Source organism: Anas platyrhynchos, chromosome 18 (assembly GCF_047663525.1).
Source record: "Anas platyrhynchos isolate ZD024472 breed Pekin duck chromosome 18, IASCAAS_PekinDuck_T2T, whole genome shotgun sequence".
In the NCBI taxonomy this organism is placed as follows: Eukaryota; Metazoa; Chordata; class Aves; order Anseriformes; family Anatidae; genus Anas; species Anas platyrhynchos.
This window is the reverse complement of record NC_092604.1, coordinates 11827442-11852579: the sequence shown is the minus strand read 5'-3', so window position 1 is coordinate 11852579 and position 25138 is coordinate 11827442. Positions and strand designations below refer to the sequence as shown.

General features: G+C 43.5%; 1 protein-coding gene across 3 annotated transcripts in view; it reads right to left on the bottom strand.

The window, feature by feature from the left end:
- The window catches only part of CAMSAP1 (calmodulin regulated spectrin associated protein 1), a 34086-nt gene extending 9213 nt beyond the window's left edge, over window positions 1–24873 (bottom strand). The window contains exons 1-10 of one of the 3 annotated variants that reach the window (XM_021276365.4): window positions 24718–24873; window positions 16775–16937; window positions 6898–7160; window positions 6548–6709; window positions 6224–6304; window positions 5218–5250; window positions 1690–1831; window positions 1025–1164; window positions 827–923; window positions 210–387 (exon numbers count right to left, since the gene is read on the bottom strand). In XM_021276365.4, the coding sequence (XP_021132040.3) occupies window positions 210–387; window positions 827–923; window positions 1025–1164; window positions 1690–1831; window positions 5218–5250; window positions 6224–6304; window positions 6548–6709; window positions 6898–7160; window positions 16775–16937 (1259 nt within the window). In that variant the 5' untranslated portion in view covers window positions 24718–24873. Of the gene's footprint in view, window positions 1–209; window positions 388–826; window positions 924–1024; window positions 1165–1689; window positions 1832–5217; window positions 5251–6223; window positions 6305–6547; window positions 6710–6897; window positions 7161–16774; window positions 16938–17323; window positions 17539–24717 lie in introns of those variants that run through there. The other 2 variants (XM_027471171.3, XM_027471170.3) reach the window with 2 other exon arrangements.
- Window positions 24874–25138: the final 265 nt, after the last annotated feature.

The following is a 25138-nucleotide window of genomic DNA, read 5'->3' as shown; positions in this document are numbered from 1 at the left end:
AGTGGTGAGGCTTACTGGAATTTGCTAAAGATTGAACATAACAGTGCCAAGTATTTCTTTAAGCTTGAGAATATTTTACAAATTGAATAAATTCAAATTACGTGCAGAAAATTTGTAGCAAAATCAGAACATTTAGCAGCAAAAATTCCTATGCTACTCAAATGAATGCATAAATTAGAAGATTAATCTAAACAACATGAAAAACTTACAGGTAGTCAGGTTCTTCAGGGTGTAGGTAGTATCTGCTGCAAGCTTCAGAGCCTGTCTGAGCTGTGGGATGCAAGTCTGCTGGAGTTGTACTAGCAGGGCTAGCCATGAAACTTCGCTTGGTTGCATTGGAAATAGGAACAGGTGGACGACTGCTCTTCTGCTGCAACACTGTTTTAACTGTGCATATATTTATAACATTAACACAACTTCTACTAACCATTAATATAACAAAACAGAAAAGGAATTTTTCAGATTTCACTCAAATGTACTGCAATCTTTACAACACAAAACTAAAATGAATCCTGAAATAATAGCCTGCATTTAAAATATATATCTTACAGTGATCTTAATGGAAAGGAAGTAAATAATTAATGGATTTAGAGAAATAAAAAAATCTGCCTATTCTGCCTATCTCATTCCAAAATTTAGGACTCAAACTACCAGTGGATCTAGGACTAATCTTGCTTCCATTTTTACTGCTTTCAAAGAACCCCCAGCCAGCAGAAGGCTCAAGTAGAAACAAAACTATAAAGGAAACATCTCTGTGCAACAGTTTCACTATAATGTAAATATTTTTAAATAACATGCTAATATTTATGAAACATTAAAAACTTACCATCTTTTATTTCCTGAATATCTCTTGGTTGTACAAAGTCTGGTTTGACATTCTCAAACCACCAGAAGAGTTCCGCAATGAATACCATGACATTAGGCTAGAAAAAAAGAAAAAAAGTACATGTCATAATAATACATGTACATACTAATGACTTACCTTTGTTTTATTTAAAAGTATATCCTTTGTTATGTTTCTTACCTTTAAAACCAAAGGAGCATACAGCATGTCCTCCAATGTGAGATAAAAGCATTTGTTTAGATACTCATTTGAGAATTCTCTCAAAAGTTGAATATTATATAGGCTGTCTGCAATTGATGTGACCTCCTTCAAACAAATATCTAGAAAGGTGAGAAAAATAAGTTTTGACACTATCCCAGTGAATTAACCCTCCATCCACCACTACTGTGTACAGGAACTTCAGAGTGCTTATATACCATTCAGTATTTATTGGCTAGCAGTGACATCTCTACCTGTTAAGTACCAGAGGGACAGGAACAGGATGGGGGGGAAGAAAAGTACACAACACATTACCAATTTTGCATTCATTTTAGAATCCATGATTCTATCAGTCACAGAAAAGGTAAACAGACTACAGAAAACAAACATAATAACAAACTAAAATATAAAGAAATAGTAGAACCTATTTTCAATCTAGATTCAATTCTAGCTTTCAATTCTAGATCAGAAATCAAGAAGGTGTTTGTGTTTTAATCCACTGATTTTATGCAGATCTCATATATAACCTGACTAATTTGGTACAGATCACCACCTAATAGATGTGCTGCTTTTTTATCTGATAATGCATTTCTAGTTCAACTTTCAAAGACTTCAGAATATTTATTTAAGAAACCTTTATTACATACCATCCAGTTTCATTTGCTCTGGACAATAATAGTGTATCACAGCTAAAAGAGCAGCACCATCACTACCATCCTTCATCAAGTCTTCAAGCAAAGGGAAGTAAGGTAATTGCCTGCTTGAAAGATGGTCTCTTCGGTAACGCACCTAAAAAAGAAAACTAGTGTTCATGTGATGCCTAGGAAAACAGAATTCTTGTACTGTAAACTCTTTATGGTGGATCCGTTACAGCATTTTGCTTTATCTAAGTCAAGAACAGTGTACAAGGTTATATTATACTCTTCTCTCAATAGAAGCCAATTCAGAAGAATACGGTGCTTCCTCTTTAAACATTCTCCTCATATCTGGAAGCAATCCATGCTGCTGAATTCTTAGCTTCATACACACATTTTAATTTATTACAAGCAATTTCTGTCAAAACCCTTCCACACAGATGCATGAATGCAGCAGATCCAAAGAAAGAGACACAGATAACTATACGTAAACACTTAAAGCTTTGGGGAAAAGAAATTAAGATGAGCTAGCAATTACTCACGTTACCCACATCCAGACTTGCCATCACGTCCACAGAGAGCAAAGTTTTCTTGGAGAGATGCAGAATATCTGGCAAGCCAGTATACAATACTATTGTGTAAAGCAAAAAAAAGTGGCTTCTTCCAAGAATGCTCTGCAAGAAGGCCTTTTAAAAATCAATGGCAAAACTCTCCTCGATTTCACTCTAGATTAACACCAAGTTCTTCTGCCATCTAGCCCCTGCCCCTCATGCAGCACTGAGCATACCTGATGAGTATCTAAAGCCAACCAGCTAAGGAGCAAATCTTGGCTTGCTTCTTGCAAAAATTGCAAGAAAAGTTTTAATGTTGATATTTAATGAAGGATTTATGTGCTAGACTAGAAGGCTGTATCCAAGTCCCAGCAGCAAAATGATGTGGCAAGCAAAAGAACAATGCACTACATAGCCTAGAGAAATGTCTTCCAGTGTTGGAAAACACTCCTTTTACACCGTAGGGTATTAACAACACTTAACATCTACTACACTACATAGCTGTATGTTAGGCCAGTGCAGTAGCCAATACGGAGCGTGTATTTAATGATCAGAACAAAATTTGATTTTTACCAATGGTATTATACACTTTCCAAGACAACCTGGGGGAGCTCTCTGCACACACACACACACTCATATGCGTCAATTGAGGATGGCACAGGCTGAGAAAAAAAATCTATTCCAAAGAATGAAGATCACTTATAATCAGAGTAGTGAGAACCTGTTTCACTTATTTACTTTCCACATACATAAACATGTTATGTTAAGTTTCCCTGGCAAGTATCTCTAAAAGCTACATCTATATGCTAATGCTCTTTTTGCTCTCCTTTTACCAGGTGCAAATTATCTTTTTCCCCAGCCTAGAGCACTCCACAAATATGTAATGGAATGTGAATCATACTGTACCACACGAGCATATTCCACTGGTTCCAGCATGCAGTGCGATATGGCATGCATCAGATCAGGCTTACACAAAAAGAAATAGTGAGATACACGATGGCGGTTATTCAAACACGAAACAAATCAAATGCATTAGCAACATCCATTATGCACTGGAAAAGCCGTCATTAAGTCTGGTAAAGTAAGTATGCACACTAAGGTGATCTGGTTAGCTTAAAAGGTTCATCATTTATCCACTTCGTCAAAGCAAGCAAATTAAAAGACAAACTTCAGAATTTTTTTTTTTAAATGTTAGTCGCGCCTGTATTTAAAGTAGAAACATATTTCCTTTCCAGTAGGTTTAAATGGAATTTAAACCAACCACAGTCAATACTGAGAAATAAAATGTAAAATGTGTAAGGACCTCTTCTTTATTTAAGCTTTGGTGAAAACACACAATATCAAGGTGTGGTTTTTTTTTTCATTTATTTTTTTTTTCCCTACTAAATTCTCTTAACCACAATGACAATTCTAAATTATTCTGTATATTCTGAGGTTTGAGATTTATTTATTTATTTATTAAATAAATGGCATTTGTATGCATTGAAGTACAAAAACAAGTGCTACTGAACTAAAAAGAGATAACTATATATGCTAAAAAAAAAAAATCACAAAAGAAAGAAAAAATAGGGGAGAGGTGGCACAGCATAAGAACTACTAAGGAGACTGCAAAATCATCAGTAAACCAGGATAATCTAAGGGGTACAGAACTAGCAGTAAAATGACTTCTATTTATTCCTTCCTTTACCACCAGCTTGCTCAATGGTATCGTGCAAGTCAATTCCACTCCTGTAGCTATTTCTTCTACTCTCACCCAGTTGTCTCTTGAAACAAAACATCCTCCATGAAACTTAGAATTGCTATCAAGTGTAGGCCTCCAATACAGATGTGATCTTTGGGCACACACAAAGTGATAAGCACTAGGGCAACGCTTCATTACACTGTCACAAGTCATTAAATGAGGCTGGAAGACAGGGCTCTGGTGCAGGTTTAATTAGCCAGCAGGTCCCCACTCACACTTCCTTTATTTCAGATATTTAAAGTTTTTACTGTGGGCCATAGATTCAGTTAAACAAGTACTAGATTGTGAGCCAGAAGGGTGAGACTGAGCTCCCTGGGGAAAGGCAGAGATTGTGACTTCCAGATCACGCCTGCCTTTTACAATAGTGCTGCTCTTTGGAATTTACAACTGAGACAACAGCTCTCATCTTCCCAGACAGAAGATGAAAAGCACCAAATCCAGCAAGTGGAGGAGGAAAGGTATCAAGGAAAAGCACCAAAACAAAGAAGAATCTCTGCAAGTTCAAACAAACCCAGGAAGCTCAGCCAAAAGCAAGCAGGCTTGTATACTACAGCATCAATCCCACAATATATATATTTTGAACTTTTGTTTTCACACTTCATCAAAAAGAAAATATTTTGTTTTGATATGTAAAATGTTAACTTTCCTCCCATAATGTCAGCGTCAGTTTCCTTACTTTGCCATACAATTCCTGTAATTGTATTCCATACAATTGGCTGTAGTAATGGGCCCAAACTGGTTTGTCAAATCTTCTAACCTCATCTCAGGAAATAACGGTGCTCTGGTTTGGACAGATTTAACAACCCTGGGAACACGAGTACAAAATGAACTAATGCAAACATCTACGCATTTTAATTATAGATTCAAAAATCAAGCAACCATTTAAACTGACCAGCTTTTATATCACCTTAGTGCTGTGATCAATTACCTACTTGCGACAAAAATAGTAAATACAGAAATTTCAGCCATTGTTAATTTCCTAGTTTTTGGCTTGCACTTCATATTCGTCACTCCTGCACCATGGAAACAATTCTGAAGTGCTGTCAAGTGATTATGCTATATGCTGTACAGTATGCAAAAGCCATGTCATGAAAATTAAGCCTGATGAGCCAAAAGCTTACACAGAGCGTGTTTGGATTTTTTTTAAGACTGTTTAAGAAGCATTGTGAATGGAAGCAAACAATCTGAAGGAATTTTAAAAAGCCATGATTTTGTGGATGACAACTGGTGTAAAAGTAGTTCACTTACAGGTACTAATTTCCAATACCATTTGGAAGGAGACTGCTCAGGAAGCAAGGAGAGGAATGTAGGAATAGGAAAGGAACATCAGCAATGCAAGTTATAAGCAGCAGTACTTAAATGCACTTGAGCAATAAACACTTTCATATTTTAGAGGGGCTGCAGCCTAGAAGCTTAATTTGAAAACATTAAAATGAGACCCAAAAGTCAGTAGAAGGTCAAATAGTTAAAGGGATCCTTCAGACCACACAGCAACTTGTAAATTAAACAGCTCTTAAGTCCTTTATCATTGAAGGATATGCTGCTATATAAAGTACATAAAAATCTTTGCCACTGACATTAAATAATTGTGCCTTGTTCACATGCTAAAATTTTATCCTCTTTGCACAGCAATGCCAACTAGAGGAAAGAGCATAGCAGAGCTTTTCCAAAGGTTTTATTAAATCATGAATTGGGAGCACAGATAGCTGGTATAAGTTACATTTTAGAAAAATATTAATTTAAATTTTCCAGAAATGAAAGTGTTCTTTGTTTTTGCAGTGTTAGTGCATTGTGATATAACTTCAAGAGAGAAAGGGGAGGGAGTAGGATCACAAACACACACCTCTAACAGCTGAATGCTAGGAGTATGCTTACTAGATACAACCTGAATAAGCCTCTGAATTTACATTAGACAATAAATTCATGTAAAACGAATATGCCCCAAAAGCTTTCAAAATATATGTTATATATTTTGTGCTTTGAAAGCTGAGCAAAGTTTTCTAAAAACAGTAAACTGAAGCAAGTTATTTTAGTCAAACTAAAACTTGAAAGAAAGTCTAAAGCTACTAGGGGGACTGAAAGGTAAGGAAGGGCTCTGATGGTACACACGGAACAGACTGCATGCACGAAATCTCAGGGTTTTCAAGGACTGGATGCCTCATGTTTTCTGACAAAGAAAATGCTGACATGTTTATATTTAAATCCAGTAATCACTAATACAAAAAATTATGACTGAAGATAAATTTGTTTTTACCTTTTGATGCCCTGGACTTTCCATTAATTGCTGTTTTAACTTTATCTCTTTCTCTGTTATTTCTCTCATTTTAAGGTTCACCTAAAAGGGAACAGAATAGAAAGGATATATTCAGATGCATTTTAATGTTTCCTGAAGTTGTTGATTTTTTTTTCCTTCCCTCAATTTAATGGTCACTCCATTCTAAAAATACAGAAAGCTTACAGAATAATTTATTACAAAGATGATAGAAAAGCACAGGTAAGAGAGACAATCATCAGAACTTTTGGAAAAATTTGAAAATTGCCCATAAGGAACAGACACACATCTTGAAGTAAATTCTACCTTGTTAATCCAGAAAACCATTGCATCCTCCAAATCATAGGGCAGTTCTTTTGAGGCACTGAATGTAGAGAAACGCTTGACACTAGCGACCACCTTTTCAATGCTGATCATTTCTACAGTATAGGCCATCATGAGAGCATCAATCATTGCCATATGAGAACTCTAGAAGAAGAATGCAAAAAGCGTTGAAAAATGAAATCCTTTAGGAAAGAACTTTGTATATTCTAACTGTATTTACAATGAAAAAAATCATGAGGTTAGTGACCTAGAAATTAAAAGCTCTTCATTCCCTTAACTGTTTAAAATGGTGTTAAATAAAAAGATCATTAGGTGGATTTAATTAAGCTAACCATTTTGATTGGTGCACAGCCCAGGTCGGATTCAGACACAGGTGTATCATCGCTCTCCATGACGTAAATCCCTTTTCGAGACAGAGCCTGGATCACTGACTGGTGTCCCTGCAGAGCAGCCACCTGATCCCCCTTCAGGATGAGGCTGCAGACACGACAGTACAGCTCACTGGACAGCAGCAGCTTGATGACGGGTGGTTTAATGTGTTCTTGCTCATATTGATCTATGTAAAACGGGTCCTTCAGCTCCTCCGGGACATTGTCTGAAACAAAGAAAGTTTCACTGAGTGACATCAGTAAGTGGCACCAGGTACGGATTGAAGTAAAAAGTTTGTCCTTTTGTTCATATGAAAGAAGAAAGTCAAGCACTGAAGATACTGAATGCAGTAGGCCTGCAGCTCCATATCACAAACGGTTTTCCATAGGTCTTTTTGCCTTATTTTGACTACGTAAAGCACACACATAGTTCAGAAAAAATCCTACACATTACCAGGGAACTTTCCTAAATAACTAGAGACCCATTTCACAGAATGAAGTGTCAACATAGTCCATTGCCCTCTACACATCTCTAGCTGTTCCTTGGGAAAGACCCAGCTCAATCACAACAATGCACCAATTACTCTACCAATTACAATATACAACTGGCATTTTATTTTTTTCCGGAATTTTAAGTTATTTACTCAGATCACAGGCTAGCAGGCTGAAAAAAGTTCTTGTAAGTGATACTTCCTTGTTATCAGTGGAAGGGCATAAAACAAGTTATAATTAGGTAAATCCTGAAATAAACACTTCTACTCATATTCAATAATCAGAATGGAAGCTATGCAACTTGTAATAGCCCAGCAGTGAGTACAGGAGTCTTCACCTCCAGGAAACATACTTGCCAGCCTCGAGTGCACTGTTTTAATAGAAGGCAGACATTTCATCATTTTCAAAGATGAATCTGGATCCTATGTCATCCAATCACCATGAAGATCTTCCCCCGAAATCACCTCAATAGTTCATTTCAGCAAGTACATCTACAGTTAAAAGAATTACTAATTTGGCAATGTTTTGACTTTCAGCTCATTTCCAGCATAAATTAATTTTTCAGTTGAACACATTTCTACCCAAAGCATACCTTTGAACTGCAAAACAAGCCACACAGTATTGGTGTGCTGCAGAGCACCTGGTGTTCATAAAGATGAGAAACTGAGCCAGAACGCTATCAGTTACGGGAGCTAGAAGTACTCTCACTTAAATAAAACTGGGTAGTAAACCACTGTTGTCGTAACAGCCCTAACTGGGACTTACAGTTACTCATACAATACTACCCCTATTTTGAAAAATTGAAAGCTTTTTCAAGTTTTTAGAAAAGAACATTTTTCCCTTAAGTGACACTGAACGCTGTGCTATACAGACCATATATCGAAGATGGCAGGAAATACAATAAAACCTCACAGGCACCACATACGCAGTATGTTAACAAGGTTGTCCACTTTTTAGTTAAATAGATAGTAAATGCAAATATTTTTAATCTCCTTAACATTAGTCAACCTGACCTAAAAATCAAAGGCTGTTGAAAGGTAATTCCATTTAATGGCCGCTGCCATTTCCAGGAGAAGAGGAGCTTCCGTTTCTAATGAGTGGGAAAGGATCCACAGCCCAAAATGTAAAGCAGCTCGCATTATTCAACATTCGAGCTTCATTACAAGCAGATGCACCTTTAGCTAGCTAAGACGTATTGCTTTTCAGTAACATTATTTGTAAAAGGGAATACTAGAATGCCAGCTCCCAGAACACCTATGATGAAGTACGTTCTGGTAAGAGCATTAGCATCACTCCAAGTTTTAAAGGATTAAAAACATAAAAAAATTGAAACCTATGCAAGCTCAAAATGCCTGAAACACGCAGTATTTGTTTGCCGTGGTGGTTTAGGTAGGAAGGTGTGCCCCCCAGCTCCTCGGAGCACCTCGAGCAGGGAATTGATGTGGCAGCCTGAAGCTGCTGCCCAGAGCTGCGCACCCAGTTGCTGCCAGCCCAGGAATCCCATCCCTGAGCCAAGGCCCAGCAGCTCAACTACCTGGGCATGCACAGCACGAGCAGCAAACAGCTTTTTTGCAGGTTCCTTCTCCACAAGGCAGGTGCTTGCTTTATGGAATACAACAAAATAAGTCACTGTTTCCATTGCAGCAGCAGATAGAGGCGTTATTGGTTGGTGTTCCGATTGTGGTAGCATAATTCCACGTTTGCCAATAGTACACACAGATTCTATTTATCTTTTTCCTACTGTGGCATTTAGTTACACTGCTGTTCAGGAAGAACTGTGGGTGCAGTCTTTGACATAATGCAAAATCCAGACCACATCCATCTATAAAAGGTGTCAGAAGCACACATCGCATGTCAATCTGCATAGTGTGCTGCCCTCTCTCATGGAGCCGACGGTTTTCAGTTTGGTGCTACTTTAAATCAAATTAACCTAAGGACTCAACAATCCGGAACGTGTAAAATAAAATTCAGAAAAATAGTAGGAAGACAAAAATTAGGATTTGCACAATTCAAAAAAGGCTTTTAAAAGGCCAGATGAGCACACTATACAACGGTCCATGTCTAACTTGCATCATAAAAGCTGCTGCCAAGACCTCTCCCTCAAGACATTCAACTGATGAACTTCAAAGAGAAGGAAAAACAAACCAAACAGAACAAAAAACCACAAATGTTGGGAAAAGGATCCTATCTACTACCTTTTAAAGGGTGACACAATGTGAGGCATCTCTATTTGCAGAGTTGCTAAGGAAGGCAAAAAGCTTTCTCTCCACCACTAACACACAACAGGCACAACCCATCGGGGTGGGATTTTTCCACCCTTATCAAAACAGAAGACACTACTGGAACGTGCTGCTCTGCTTCCTGCCTAACAAAGGCAGCGAAATCCCCCACACTAATTCTTGTTTAAACTAGCAACATTTGTGAAGATTTTTAAAATTCTTGTCTAGCAATGAATTGACCCAGTTCTTAGCAATGAGATTCCATGTCTCGCAGACATAAAAACACTCCAGATTCTTGCTTAAATACAAGATACATTTTGTATCTTGGCTACTGTTCTTTATTCTGAACTTCCAGACAAGAGATCCCAAATTATTCTATACTGAAGAACCCTCTAGATTCATGTCCCCAACTCCTGTAACTGCTGACAGACCGAATGGATTATAACATGACCAGAATTGAAGATACAGAGGAGAAAAAAACAACCTCTAGTAGCAGGACTAATTATTTAAATAGGATCATTTGAAGTTATTCATAAACATTAATTACCAATACTTGCAACTTACTTCACCATAAACACTTGCCAAGCTTTATTTCCTACATTCTTGGTGTATCCAAGACTTCTAGCTACGTTTGGAGCCCAATGCCTATCTGTTACAGCAGGGAACAGCATTGCAAATACTGTGATATCCCAACTAGAGGCCACACTGAAAAATTCAGATATAAATACTTCAGTGCTGAATAGTGGAATTATTAGCTTTGCTATTTAATTCAGATTTACTTCATACTCTCCTCGTGGACATAAAAACGTTACCCACACAGCAGGCACAGATGAGAAATAAATGGCAGAAAAAGCTGTAATGCAAAAAGGATGCTACAGAAGCAACTCTGTGTTGAGAAACTTCCACTCATCACAGCTGCAGATGCTCTGTCCTCCATGCAGTCAGTTCAAACTAGGGATAACGCGGCCTTCCTAGTCAGGAGCATCCAACAAGAAGTGATTTAATTGCAAGATCTATCTTCAAAATCTGAAATCTGCACCTAAAAGTGCAGTGCAGGAGACCTGCCTTTCACACCGCTGCTAATTACCCTTATCTCTAGTACAATGCCACATGAAACAACCGGTTGCAGCACCCAGCTGTGCTCATTCTCCCCTTACAAGTGCCAAGATTCCCAACTGTCAGAGCCTCAGAAACACGCTGTCAGTTTCAGGACAATTCAACACCAACAAGAATTAACCTAACGCTGATTTCACCTCCAGTAGCATGCCCGGATGCACAGGTAGCCACAGACACCCCAACAGATTGCCCAACCCCTACCGTGCGGAGTAACGCCGTCTCCAAACATGCCACATGCTTTTTGCTTGCCTCACCGCTGAATGTGTCAATGCTCCTTTTGAAGAAAATGTCCCAGCCTTCAAGTCCCAGTTTCCATAAGCATCCTTTTCAACACCTTACTTTCATGACCTATAACTGTACTTAAATGTGAGAGCAACTGTGTGTTCATCAAAACTTGGGCTTCTACGCATTTGTGCTTTGGAATTCTCAAAATCAACTGGAAAAATTTAATTCTGAGCAAATAATGCCTGAGATCTAGCCACAAGAAGTTCAGCTTGAGCAGAGTTTAACAAATTGTACCAAAGCAAAACAAAACGAAATAACTAAACCGAGTCCTTTCCTTGCTTATATTGCGGTCTCCAATACCATGCTAGTTCCAAGAGGAAGTTACTTCTGCGTGTTACCAAAAAGCTCACAACCCTTCTGCTTTTCCTAACCTGCTCTCTCAGTAGTTACCTCTAGAAAAATGTTAGCATCGACTCCAATGCAAGCTTTACAAAAGCTTTTTCAAGCTTTTTAAAAGACATAAAACAAAGCTTACCAGTGTTTCTATAGCAACTTCAAAACGAGATGGTGTGCAACCTGATCATCAGATCTGTCAAAGTCCATACGTAATAATTCAGTTTGTCCTAAGTTTTTGTTAAGAATTGTCAAAGAATTTACCACGTTACATTCAGTACCTGAGCTGACTGGACACTGTTTTTATGCAAATGTTGCAAATGGTTGCATGCAGCTGACTCACAGAGCAAGGATGCCCAGTTTTGCTATCTCCAACACCTATGAAAACAAAATAACATTTCTCCAACTTTCAGCAGCAAGAACTCTTAAGTCTTCCTGTCCCCTTGAGTCTAGTGCAGAGATATCTGTGCTGGCTATTTTTACAAGAGATGAAGCACTCAGAAATAAGCCAGCATAACTTCTCATTAAGCGATCCTTTTGGTATCCTGTCAGTGAATTCTAATCTCTCAAAAAAACCCGTCAGTTCCAAGTATAAATCATTCTGCATACAAGGTAGTTTACAGGATTACAAAAATAACTTCACGTGTAACAACAGCGAGAAAGACAATTATTTCCAGGCTCTCCCCTCCTTGCTTTAGGGTAGGGACCATTTCTTTACCATCTCACCTACAAACACCCGTTCAGAGACGATTAGCTGATTACAATTTGATAAAGAAAAATAAAGCAATCCTGAACAAATTTGTCTCATCCCTTGAACTGAAGAAGTGGATGCCAGCCAGATCTGACTTTACCTCGAGAAGCACGAAGAACTGGTTTCACATGGAAAGAGAGCCAAAGCATCACGGTAAACAGAACGAAGCTTATTCAAATTGTGAGTAAGATTTCATTAGTATCAGTATCTGTTCACAGAATTATTTAGTGCTGCATGAAGTCCTCTAAGCTGCAGAACAAAGCAGAAGCTACACTTTCTCAGCAGCTCAGACCACGTACGTTATAACAAAAACATTCTTTGTTGGTTCTCATTACAGAACTCTATTATAAACTCCAGAAGTGATCTCTAATATTACACACAAAAAATTTATGGAAAATGGGTAGAAAAAAAAAACAAGCTGAAGGCTTTGTATACTGCTGGTGAGAGCGACTGCACTTTTATTATCCTATCTTTTGATCAGGCAGAAAGCCACAAATCTGGCTAAACAGAAGAAACAAAAGAATTATGGAATTCTTCACCTTGTAAACTTCACACAAGTAAGAAGTGTTTATGAAACAGGCCTTATTAGAGAAACAAAACGTTTAACTACTAGAATATTTGCAAAACACAACAGCTTTCATAAAAATATTTTTATTACAGACCAGAGAAGAAAGCTGGCAGACTAGGAACAGGGAACGCAGGGGTTTACTCAGGCAAGTTTAGCCCAGGAAACGTTTTCTCAGTGCCCCTACCAGCTGGCAACTGCGTGTAGCTCTTACAGTACTGTAAAACCTTATTTAACAGGTAAGTATTAAGTACTTCAAAGACAAGAAAAGCCACAACTTGCATTTCCTCTACAATGGATTACATTAGCACTTGGCTCTGCTGCCTGGATCTCGCTAAACATCTCGGGCTGCTGTTAGCAGTAAGCCTGGAGCCCACATAAACATGCTGGGCCGTGGAAAGGTGTAAATAAGCAAAGCCCACCAGGTTCATTCGGAACAACCCGGATTTTACAAGCTGTGATGAAGCAGCAGCAACGTTTCTTATGGAAATGCTGGGAACAGCACACTTGCTCACAGCAAACTGCAACACAAGACAGACAACACTTACACACGCTCCTTACCTATAAAAGTTTATCATAACCATGATGATGGAAATCAATTTCTGTGCATAAATTAATGCTGGCCTAGCTCAATCCAACAAAAAAGTTCTCCACTGCCACTGCCTATTTGCCCAAGGCGCAGCTCAAGAAATCAGCACGGGGCTTGGCTGCTGCTTCACAACCTGCTTCATCCGACCAACTGGGGAAGAGCGATTGCTCCCGAGGACGGCTTGCCAAGCTGCTCGAAGCCTCCTACTCTCCCTTCTACAAGGTCAGAGCGAAGTTTTCAAAGGGATTGAAGCACCCCGTGAACTCAGGTACCGCAGAAACCCACTGGCACCCATGCTCCTAGGCCACAAACTTTCAGAGTTGTGTTTTCACACTACTGCTAGAATTCTTAAAGCAGACATTTGGTTCTCATCAAAGATTGCTGATGGAAAAGATTATCCTAATCAATTTCCCTCCCCTCCAACTACTGTCTCAGCTGAATGGACTCCATTATAATCTTTCAGGTGTGCAGAAGGTTTCCAGATCTTTGTCCATTAATTTTTACAGACATCCAGGACATGTTCCTAGAGTTATCTGGGGAAAAGGAGGAGGGTGACGGCATATGGGAGAACGCCTTCCTTCACAGCTCCACTCACTTCTCTGTTCTAGAATTTGGGCAAACAGTTGTAAAACCCATCCACGGAATCCATCTGTGACAACCAGGCAGCCACCAGAGACAGGCAGGAGGAGCCACGTGCTGCCAGAAACAAAGCATTCAGCTCCGTTCCTATTCAAAAAGGGGAGTTCTCACTCCAGCCGTATTTTGTGCTGAGGAGGGAAGGTCGCTGTGTGCAGCTGTTTGGCTACCAAAATTCTCAATTCACGAGCAGAAGAGAAAAAAGAAAGGAGGCATCATCAAAGGAAACAAATCCCAAACTAAGACCTCAAATCCAAATTATGTAAGGTATGCCATCAGTAATTTGTCCTTGAAGAAAAAAAAAAACACAAAAGGATGAATTTTTTTTTCTGCTTAGATAGGGAAAATTCAAATATCCTGCAACAGTAAATAGAAAATACAGCTTTGGTTAAAATCTACATTGAAGAATGACTATTAGCAACAGTCCACACTAGAACCTAATTCCTGTTCTTGACCATTTCCATACTGAAGCATGAGCTTAGCCCTGCTCAGGTGAAAATGAAATCCAGGATATGCACCAGCATTGGCAAGATGAAGGCACAAAATTACGTCAACTCATAATGTCAACTCCAAATCTAACATTTCAGAAAAACACTCTTTACTCAGCCACTTGAAGACAGCTATGGAAACCCTATCAGACAAGAATTACTTCAGAACATAAAAGAGTGCTTTAATATGATAAACAGAGAGCCTTTTTTTTTCCCACCAAACTGACTAGAATTAAGCCTAATGTAACAAAAAGCCCCTCTGAAAAATATCTGCATAGTGAGATTTTATACTTTAAAAAAATGGAATCACAATTGCTTGGTAGCTGCCCAAGACTCCCTGAACATCCAACGTTACAACAAAACAAAAAAAAACAGAGATGACAAGTAACGTATTAAGTTCAAATATTACTCAAAATGGTAATCATGCAGAAAGCTTCTTTAAACCCATCTCTCTATGAATTAAAGAGGCTTATAAATATCTAAGTATTCTGCAATGCCATGCTAGAAGCTACGGTTACTATGTGACAACTGCAGAAGCCATTTCAAAAATCAACCAAATTTCCATGGGCCACAGTTCTGAAAAAATACACACACACACACAAAAACAACAAAACGTATGCACTGGAGCTAACCAAGGATGCAACCCCAAGAGACCCAGTAAAAATATTTGCTGAAGGCATTTAATTTCTATTAACGTATAATCTGAACAAGCCTAAATACAAATGGAGAACCTGGCAAATGCTGCTGCAGCCCTCTGCACACTACGCCACTGCCATCATGACAGGTGGGTTTTCCAAAATTCTTTGTCAAAGGAAAGCCAAGTACTTTACTCAATGCAAGTCCGCGCTGTCAAGTGCAAAAACAGACTTGTTGCCACCACATTGATCCGAGACCTGCAGTAACAACCCTGAGTCCCGAGCCCCAGAAGACACTACCCAGAAACACGAGGCCACAAAGTTTTCTCTGCAGCACACAACCTGTGCCAGTCAAACCTAAATTGGGATTAGCTTCCTCCTGAAACAAAGTCGTAATATAAATGGTGCATCTTCCTGGCCTGAATATCCATTTTCTCTCTGACCAATAACATCACAAACAAATCCAGCGACTGCAAAATACGAGAAAAAACACCTGTTTACTCCTCCAAAGTTATCAACATTTCCTTAACACCCTCCCCAAATCCCCACATTTTTAAACTTCATCTGATAAAATTATTTTTTGTCTCTTGGTGCTCGCATTAAAATACGTTCACTAATTTTAAATGTTACAAAAGCTCAATTTTCTTTCTATTTCCCCCGCTGTCATTAATGTGGCCAGACCACTGACAGAGCTGGTAATATTGAAGGAAAACTAATTTAGAAATTATTTCAAAAAGGGTAATATTTAACTCCAGGAATGCACTGCTTTTCTCCAGCCTTGTCACGAAGTAAGCTAGTGCTAATCCATTAAGCATATTATGAGTTTGTCGAATTAGACTTAGATTAACAGGGCTACCTCATTTTCCAAAACAAGATTCTGTAGATGCTTTTATTATATGTTTTGGATAAACAAGCGCTCCAGCATATTCCTTCATAATGAAGCTACTTAAACACAAGAGGCACCCAGCAGCAATAACCCAAAATAGACAGGTAGATCCAGATCCAAACACAAAAGCAAATTTCAACAGATGCCAGGAAGATACTGTGCAAATATGAGTCCGGAACTCCTTCTTTTTCTATGTTTGGCTGCAATGGTTTATTCCAACATCTGGGAAGGAAGAACTCCTCCTCCATCACCCACACCTTGCTGCTTGATGTCACAGAACACAAACCGTATCTGCTCATGCAACGTTTCTTTCACAGAAACGACTTTTTCCAATCATAAATGCTTTGGTTTTTAGTGCGTCCTGAACCCAACAACGCAGCCTGGCAGAACAAAACAGGAACCACCTAGGCGAGCATACAAAGAGCATCGAGCTCTTCACATCTGTTGGCCGAGATGACTAGACAAGGAAGCACTCCACAGCCTGATGGGATTCGGGGCCTGCAAGCACTGAGAGTCTACCTGGCTAAAATGAGGATTTGAACGCTGCAAGACGTGCATTTTTTTGTAATAAATAACAATGATAATAACAATAACCATAGTGAACGTTATCGGTGAGCATTTGCTGCCTGGTTTGCCGATTCGGAGCGGCTCACACGGTTCCATTATCCCCGGTGGGGGTACCAGGAACCACGTAATGCTAAAAGCCAACGATCTGTCACATTATTGATATATAAAACAAAGGCGATCGGGGCTCGAATCGCTTCCTCCTGGCAGGGATGGGAGCGGAGGCGGCGAGCACCCCCCCCCCCTCAGCGCACACCCTCCTCCTGACAGCGGCGGCCTCACCTATTCCGTAGGCTTTCGCGCAGATCCACTGCAGATTAGCGGCTATTTTCGCTCGGGCTGAGTCGTAGAGCTCCAAGGGGACGATCTCCAGGGCGCTCTCCTCCAGGGCATCCATTTTTCGCCTGGCGCCGTCGCCGCCCGCGCCGCCCTCAGCATCCACCATCTGCAAGGACAACAAAAGAGCGCGGGCCTGACGGGGGGGGCGGCCAGGGGGAGCTCGGCGGCCCCCCCGGCGGCTCCTCACCCCCGGGGGCAGCACCTGAGGCTCCGACGTCCCCCGCCGGGCCCGGGAGAGGCAGCACAGCTCCCTCACGCCCATGCTCCGGGAGGACGAGGAGCAGCAGCAGGAGGAGAGGAGGAGGAGGAGGAGAGGAGGAGGAGGAGGAAGGCAGGGGACCAGCAGCTCCCCCTCCCCTCCCCGCCGCGGCCCTGCCCGCCTCCCCGCCCCCACCCTGAGGAGGAGGAGGAGGAAGGGGGGGAGATAGGAAGGGAGGAAGGCAGCAGCCCCCCCCCCCTCCCCACACACACACACAGGCCCCGCCGCCTCACCTTGCTACCGCCGCCTCATCCCCGGGCACGGCGGCCGCCGCCTCAGCCCGCACAGCCCCGGCGGCGCCTCGGGGGGCGGCGGCTGACGGGGAAGGAGGAGGAGGAGGAGGAGAGGAGGAGGAGGAAGGCTGGGCCGGGGGAGGAGGAGGAGGAGGAGGAGGAAGAAGAGGAGGAGGAGGAGGGGGGGGAAGAAGGCAGCAGCCGCCGCCGCCGCCGCCGCCGGGCCGGGGCTGGCAACGCTCGGGACCGCGCGCGCGCGCATGCGCAAACCCCGTGCGCGCTCCCGTGCCCCCCCCCCCCTCCTTGGGCCCGGGGCTGGCGTGCGCGCGCGCTCGCGCCCGGCGGGTGGCCACTGCGCAGGCGCCGCCGCCCCGCCGGGGCTGCCGCCTGCGGCCCTCGCTTGGCAACCGTCGCCATGGCGACCGCGAGCACAGGCCGCGGCCTGCGCCCGGCGCCCCCCCCCCACACACACACACACACACCTCATGGGCTCGGTGTCCCCGGGTGATGTTAAATAAACTCGGTGTTAAATAAAAAAAAAGAGTTTGCACACCACGGAGAGCATAAAGAAAGGCCCCAGTCCTGCCCCAGCCCCCGGGGGTTCCCCCTCATGAGATGGGCTCCAGCCGCCACCCGGCTGCTGACGCGGCGGTTGTTGAGGTCTCCTGGCCCTGGCTGTGGTTTCTGAGCAGCTGGGTGCTGTGTGGTGGAGATGGGGTGGTCCCTGAGGTGGTCCCTGAGGTGGTCCCTGAGATAGTCCCAGGATGATCCCTGAAACAGTCCCTGAGATGGTCCCTGAGATAGACCCAGGATGGTCCCCAAGGTGGTCCCTGAAACAGTTCCTGAGATAGTCCCGAGATGGCCCCCCAAATGGTCCCTGAGATGGTCCCCAAGCTGAGCCTTTTAGATGAAAACTTCAGTGATGGCCATAGCAGCCCGGGCCCCTTCCCCTCCCTGTTTGCACAGTAGCCATATCAGAAGGCCCCATCCCTCCACCCTGCGATCCTACAGGGCACGCAGGGCTCGCACAGGCCAAGGGATCCACGTTAACAGACAAAAGTGCAGAATCGGAGGTTTTGCGGTGACTCACGTCGGGCTCGAGGCCTGCCACAGGCAGCCCATTGTTCGCGTGTTTGCTCTGACAGCCGTGTTGTGCGCGGTGCTGTCTCACCACGTTTCGCAGTTGTCATTTGGGCCTCCTTTATCATGCAGGGAAGCATATAAATGCCCAAGAATTTCTGTCTTGTGATTGTAAATCATTAACCAGGAAACCCTTTGGGTACACAACAACTTCCACAGTAGTAAAATGAGACATTTGCTTCATGCTATCTTTCCTGCTGGGCAGCCAACCACACTTGACAAAACATCAGAACTGCCAGTGTTTGATCATCAGCAATACTTTTCTCCAGGTTATTACAACCAATTTCCCCCAAGACTTGACCTGTTAATATCTGCTTACAATCAAAGGATGCCAAAGGCGGTTTCCATGCAGAAGACCAGCTTATATATCCTGTGTATTTCAAAGCAAAAGCAGAATTTGATCACCTGGTTTATGTTGTGATAAATAGAAAGCAGCAAGTAATGCTTGACAAGTATAAAAAGGTTTGCTTGTTTATCTTTTTGGGTGCAGGTAGACTATCCCAATTACCTTAGGGTTCTTTTGCTGCTGGTGGTCTACCAGCCACCACCTGAAGGCCCACAGGCTTATAGGTACTGCTGGAACCAGCAAATGCATCCCTGTGCAGTGCGTGTTGGGTTCGTGATCAAAACAAGATCCTGCAGGTTGACTGACTTGAAAAGTTTCGTTACTGGAAGCAGGGCTCATCTCCAAAGTTTCGTGATGAAAAGAACTGAGCCTTTAATGCACGCACTGGATCGATAAATTACCCTAACATCCTTCTTATGAAAAAGTAATTATAAGCTTAGCCACACAACAATAATAGCAGACTGGCCTTATTCTACCTAATTTTCTTTGTTATGATTCTCATAAATTATTTTTTGCTACATATAACTGGTAGACTGTATAAATGTTTCAAAAAATTTTAAAGATTAATGTAGGTCTGTTTTAAGATACAACATTTATTTCCCTATATCTTTTCGTAATGCAAATGCAGGGCAATCTGTTTCATGTCATCAGGATATGATCTGGTGTTCAAAGGTTATCCCAGCCTACTTAATTGCAAGATTGTATGCAATTAAAGTAGATGTCCCTTGCAAATAACTTGCTAGTTGTTTTATAATCTCCGAAGAGTTTGGTTCTCAATAGTTTTTTACAGGCTGTTGATTTGTGACGTTATCAGTATAACAAGCTGCTTTTGTTTTTAGCTTAAGGCCCAATCCAAATCCCCTTAAACTCAGGAAGAATGTTTTCATTTACGTAGTGGCATTAAACGTGCTGCAGAAACAGAATGGCCCTTTGACTCTTAGAGCAGGTGACCTGTATCCGAGGGCAAAGGTGCACACTGGAAGAAAATTGTCCTACTTTTTTCTCTGATATATTTTTGCTATAGATAAAGAATAGATCTAGTTGTTCAACTCATCAGAATGACTTAGAAACAAAATATGTTTTGAGAGGGCGGCAGACTACCTCAGCAAAGCAAAGTCAGTATTACCAAGACCCCTGAAACTCTCAGGATAAAAAAGTAGAAACATTTAGCTTAAGAAAATGAACACTGGGGAGAAAAAGCATAAGGGGAAGTCCAGTGGTAAAGATAATGCCATTCTTTTACAGGCTGATGTTGAACTAAAGACCCCGACTTAGTATAACTTTTTTTCCCTTTTAATTTATGTTGTGTTATCCTCTGGATTTGCATTTATTTATCACTGTTTTCCAGTCCCAGTGTGAAACGTGCTGTGACTTCTTCCTCTATGGTAATATCCTGTAACTGTTACTTCGGGCATTTGGGTGTCCTTAAGCAAAAACTCAAATTGATGTTTTGGGAAACTTTGCAGTTGATAATGAAGTGGTTTGGCCAGAACTCAGCACCACCAACATCAGCACCCTCAAAATTGTCCTGCAGGTAAAAAGCTTACATTTCAAATAGGAGGATCACCAGTAGATTGCTAAATGTGTTTCCTTTTCATGAGAAAATAAACCTCTTCTATATTCAGTAGCAGCAAATTCATCTTTAATTTGCATACCACTTGTTTCTTTCTTGCACTCCATACAAAACATACTTAATGGCTTTTCTTCTGGAAAAAAAAAAATAATACAATGGTTTTCTATACAAAATAATTTTCCTATTAGAGAATTCTCCTGGATTCCTTAACCATTCAGAGTGGGCGTACACGTGAACTGACAAATACTGCACGACCTGTCTTACAGCAGAACTGTGAGATTAATTACTAGGAGGTAATACCTTTGACAAATTACCATATTCAAGTGTGACACCTATTACCTGCAACAAAGCTAAACCCACGTGCTTGTTCTCAGCCGTACTGGAGGAATGCCTGGGATTTCAGTTTCTTCCACCATGTTTCATTTATCAATATGGGAGACAAAGTGTAAAATAAACGTGTTCTTTGTCATCCTGAGAACATCAGATCCGAGTTTATATCATAAAATAATGTATAGCCTGTAGAAATACAAATGTGCTGTGCACTGGGAACGTATAGGGCAGGGATACTTCCTGGGTACGGAGAGAAAGCAAGAGCTGGCCCATCAGTGGCACTAATTAGCACCCTCTGGTTAGAAAGGAATAGGGAATTGGGATTTTTCCTCAGCATTACAAAAAGCACCTTCAGAAGAAGGAAAATGGGCATCTGCAGGAGGCTGCACAGAAAGCCTATGCTTCACTGTCTCCCTGGAGCTATTTACGGAGAGGGAAGACTCCATCCAATGTTGCCACCAGTCAGCTAATGCTCTGAGAGTTAAAATCAGCAAAAAAAGAAGCAGGGCAAGGGACTACGACTTGCGAATTTTGGCACACTGGGTAGCTCGTTTGTATTGCATACAGCTTGATTCCTGCTCAGTTTACTTTCCCCTAGGCTCACCACACTTTCCAAAGGTTGGTGATTTCCCATCTTTCGCTTCCTTTCTCCCTTTCCCCAGGAAAAGCATGGTTATTAGCAGAAGAGAGAGACTCTCCCTCCACCAACTCCTTTAAAATTGCCCACATCAAGCCAGGCTTACCATACCCAGAGCATAAACACTATAAAGATCAGCTTGCTTCGGGCAGCACAGCCACTGAGCAAACAAGGAGGAACCACGCTGGTCGCGTTTGTGCTGCGCGCTCTGTCCCCTCCAGCTGGTTTATAACCCGCATCCCCCAAGGACCGAGCTCCTGCTGCCACCGCGGCTCATTAGCATTGCTGGGGGAGCTGATCCACCCCTGCTCTGCCATGGTATCGAGGTGGGTGGCTCCAGCTGGGAAGAGCTTCAGCTGCTCCCTTGCCATCTCAGGAGAAGCAAGAGAAGAGGACGGAAGAAATCAACATTTTTTTTTTTCCCGTTATTCTTGCAAATTCCAGACGGCCCCCAGCTCTGTTCTTAGGGCTCTATTTTCAGCTGTGAATGCTGCTGTATCTGCTTCCCCATGCTTAGTTCTGCAGGGCCTCGTTTGCCCCGGTGCTGAGCGCTTAATATGCCCTGCCAGAGTCGACTTAGAGCCGGGCTGCTTCTGGAGGTCACTGCTGGGCTCGGGGCCGCACCACGACTGCTGGCTGTGAGCTGTCTTCTCCACCTCCCCTCAAACCTGGTAGTCCCAAGGGTTTGTTTTGTTCTTTTTTTTTTTTTTTTTTTTTTTTAAATGAAAGTTGTGTCTTACTCAAAATTCACTAAGTAAAAAGAGATGTGGTCAAAAAGGCATCTCGAGTGTCCCATGAATGAATGGATGAAGCCAGGGTAAAGTAACGTGAGGATGAGATGAGGGAAGGGGCAGGCTCCTAACTCAGCCGCTGCTCTACCAGCTTCAAAATGCTTCTCCCTGTTACGAAATAGCTCCCCATGACAGTTCATCATGTATTCAACCTTTAGAAAGAGGGAGCTGAGTATTATTCTTAGCAATGGAACAGTCACTTCAGTGTAATTACCAACAACACGGGAGCGGTTTCCATAGCATACTGCAGCTATCAGGAATTATTACATTCAGTCCTGCAACTCGCGAAGAACATGCACCACAACAGCCGTGTGCATTGGGGAACCACACGCAACGAGCGATATTTTTCTTGCAAATAAAGAAACCCAATTAAGCACGGACAGCAGCACCCAATTTCCTTCGTTCCCTTGTATTATTCTGAAGGTAACGTGCACGTCGTGGAGCTGTGTTGCTGATGGGGTGCAATACTAATTTTTATTTCTTTCTTCTCTCTTTTTGTAAAACGCCCGATGTGCTTCAAGCGATGGCAGGGCCATATCAAACCTCTCAGAGGTTTCCTCCTGCTGTGCCCACCAAGACCCAGGGACCAGGGACAGACGAGGCGAGGGTGCCGGTGGTGCTGCTCCCTGCGGCCAGGGCCTCTCCTCCCACCTGCTGCACTCTGCCTGAATTTAAAATGATACTTGGACTTAGCGCCTCTCCTCGCAGCGCTGAACAAACACTAATCAATGACTCTTTATTGCCAGGGGGAGACAAGCCCTTGCCCGTGTGTCTCTGGAGGCCACAGCACCCGCTGCCAGCTGCCAGGCGTGCGGGGCTCCCTCGCCCAGCTCGCCGCTATCAGCAGCATGTCCTGCTCGAGCAGCAAGGGCAGGGGGGGTTAGGTGCCTGCTTTAATAATAATAGGTATGTTAAAAAATAAACCATGTTAGAGATAAAGTCCCAGGACTAGTTTTAGGAGCAGGATGGGAAAATGGCATTTACAGCCCACCAGGTTTTCCAGACAGACTTCAACAAGCAGAGACCTGGTCCCATATTCATTAAATCCTTATTAGCAGTTGTATTGGGGCAGCATTCAGACAGCAATCAACTTTGATGGGAACTGTTGATTTGCTTTACCCAGATGATTTATTTTAAAACATTTTTTTTTTTTTCTCCAGGACACTTTGGAAAGTAAAACTCCATTTACTGCAAATATGTAACTGTGCAAAGAGAGACAGACTTATCCCCAGCTTTTTCACCACTGTTTAAGCATTCCTGGAAAGCAACGAACAACTGAAAGGCAGGAAAAATGATTGGGTTCGTTTTCACCAGCGGTGCTGCATCACCAGCAGCCTGCTCATCCTCAAACCCTGCCATCATCAGCACCCAGAAGCGATCACAACGTTGGACTCCCAAAGCCTGGCACCCACCCGGGGCCACGCCAGCCCCGACGCAAGCCCTGGCGTTCCTCCCCAGCTCCCAGCACGGTCGAGCTGGGCCCCCCAACCAAGGCAGCGCACTCGAGGCACTGCCGAGGAGCCAGGTCCCCTCTTTTGGAGAGGAACAATTTTGTCCAGGCTGCTGCCATGCCACGGCCACGAGGTCAGGGCACGCCTGGAGGCTGACACAGCGGTGACAACGCCGCCTACGCTCACAACGCAGCACTGGGGGCTTCCCAGTACGTTTTGAGTCATTCTGCTTTAGTATTTTTAACTTCTCCTGTTTTGACAGGACGCTGCTCCTGGTTTGCTGCCAGCTCGCAGAGCCCCTTCCCGTGACCAGCACCTCGCTCCCGGTCCCATACCGCAGCCGAGCTCCTCACCTGGCAGCCCCGGCCCCTCTCATCCCGCCTCGAGGTGTGCCAAAACAAACACGAAATCGCCTCACGCCCTTGGGTCCCCGCCAGCTTGCACATGTTGCACTTTAATGCTCTTAAATCTGTAGCCAGAGAACTATGTTACTGTGCGAACCAGTCACCGCGACTGGAACGTCTCAATCCTGCTTATCCAGGTCCTATCTGCAACGAAAAACTTTACGACTGTGAAACTCCAGCACCGAGCAGGAAACAAAGCCAGGGCAGCAGGGCTGAGGCCAGCACCGCTGGGCAGGGGCTGGGGGCCCCCCAGGGTACACGTCCCGTCCCTCCCCACTGCCAGGCCTGGCACGGAGCAAGGTGGTGCCTTTGATCACATACAGAGGATTTAGCACATGCCAGGGGTTATGGAGGTGCTTCCTACCAGGCGCAGCACGGCTCTGAGCAGGCAGGAGTGTAAGCATGGGGTTTGTGACCCCGCTGTCCCACTGCACGGTGCCCTGACCCCGGCCATCAGGCACTGGTGACACCCTCACGGTCCCCGTGCAGACCCCAGCCCCGCTCCGTGCCTCTCTGCTCCCCCTGAGAGCAGCCTGTACGCCCCCAGCCCCAGGGATTTGGGGCATGAGACCCCTGGGGCTGCCAGGAGCACGCAGAAGGACACCCCACATTCCTGGGGTGCATGCATGCAGCTGCCCACCCCACCAGCAAAGCCACGTGGAAGCTGTAAGACCCCACCAGAAGCCCCCCAGACAGTTAAATCCCAGGCAGCGCTGACTTACCGGGGGTGTTTGCCAGCATCCTCACAGCCCTGGGGGTTTTGGGGGGCTCTGGGCGGCAGCAGGCGGCGTGGGAGCCCATGGTGAGGCTGAGGGCTCAGCACTGGGGGGCTCAGCCCCCCGAGCAGGGCAGGGGCAGCGTGGACGCGCTCCCCAGCATCACCCTGCTCCCCAGCATCGCTGCCGTTGCCACAGAAACTGGGGGATGACTCAGGAGCTGTGCTGCTGACATCAGAGGCGACGAGGAGGGGGCTGGGGAGGGGGGGGAGATGTTCCTCTCTCGGTTTTGCTCAATAAAGCCGGAACGCTTTGTCCAGCGAAGACATTCAGCCCCCCTGCGGGGTATCCTGGGGAAAAAGCTGGTCCCTCGGGGTGCGGGGTTTGGTGATTTCCAGGAGATCGGTGTCATGGGGGGAGGCCCGGA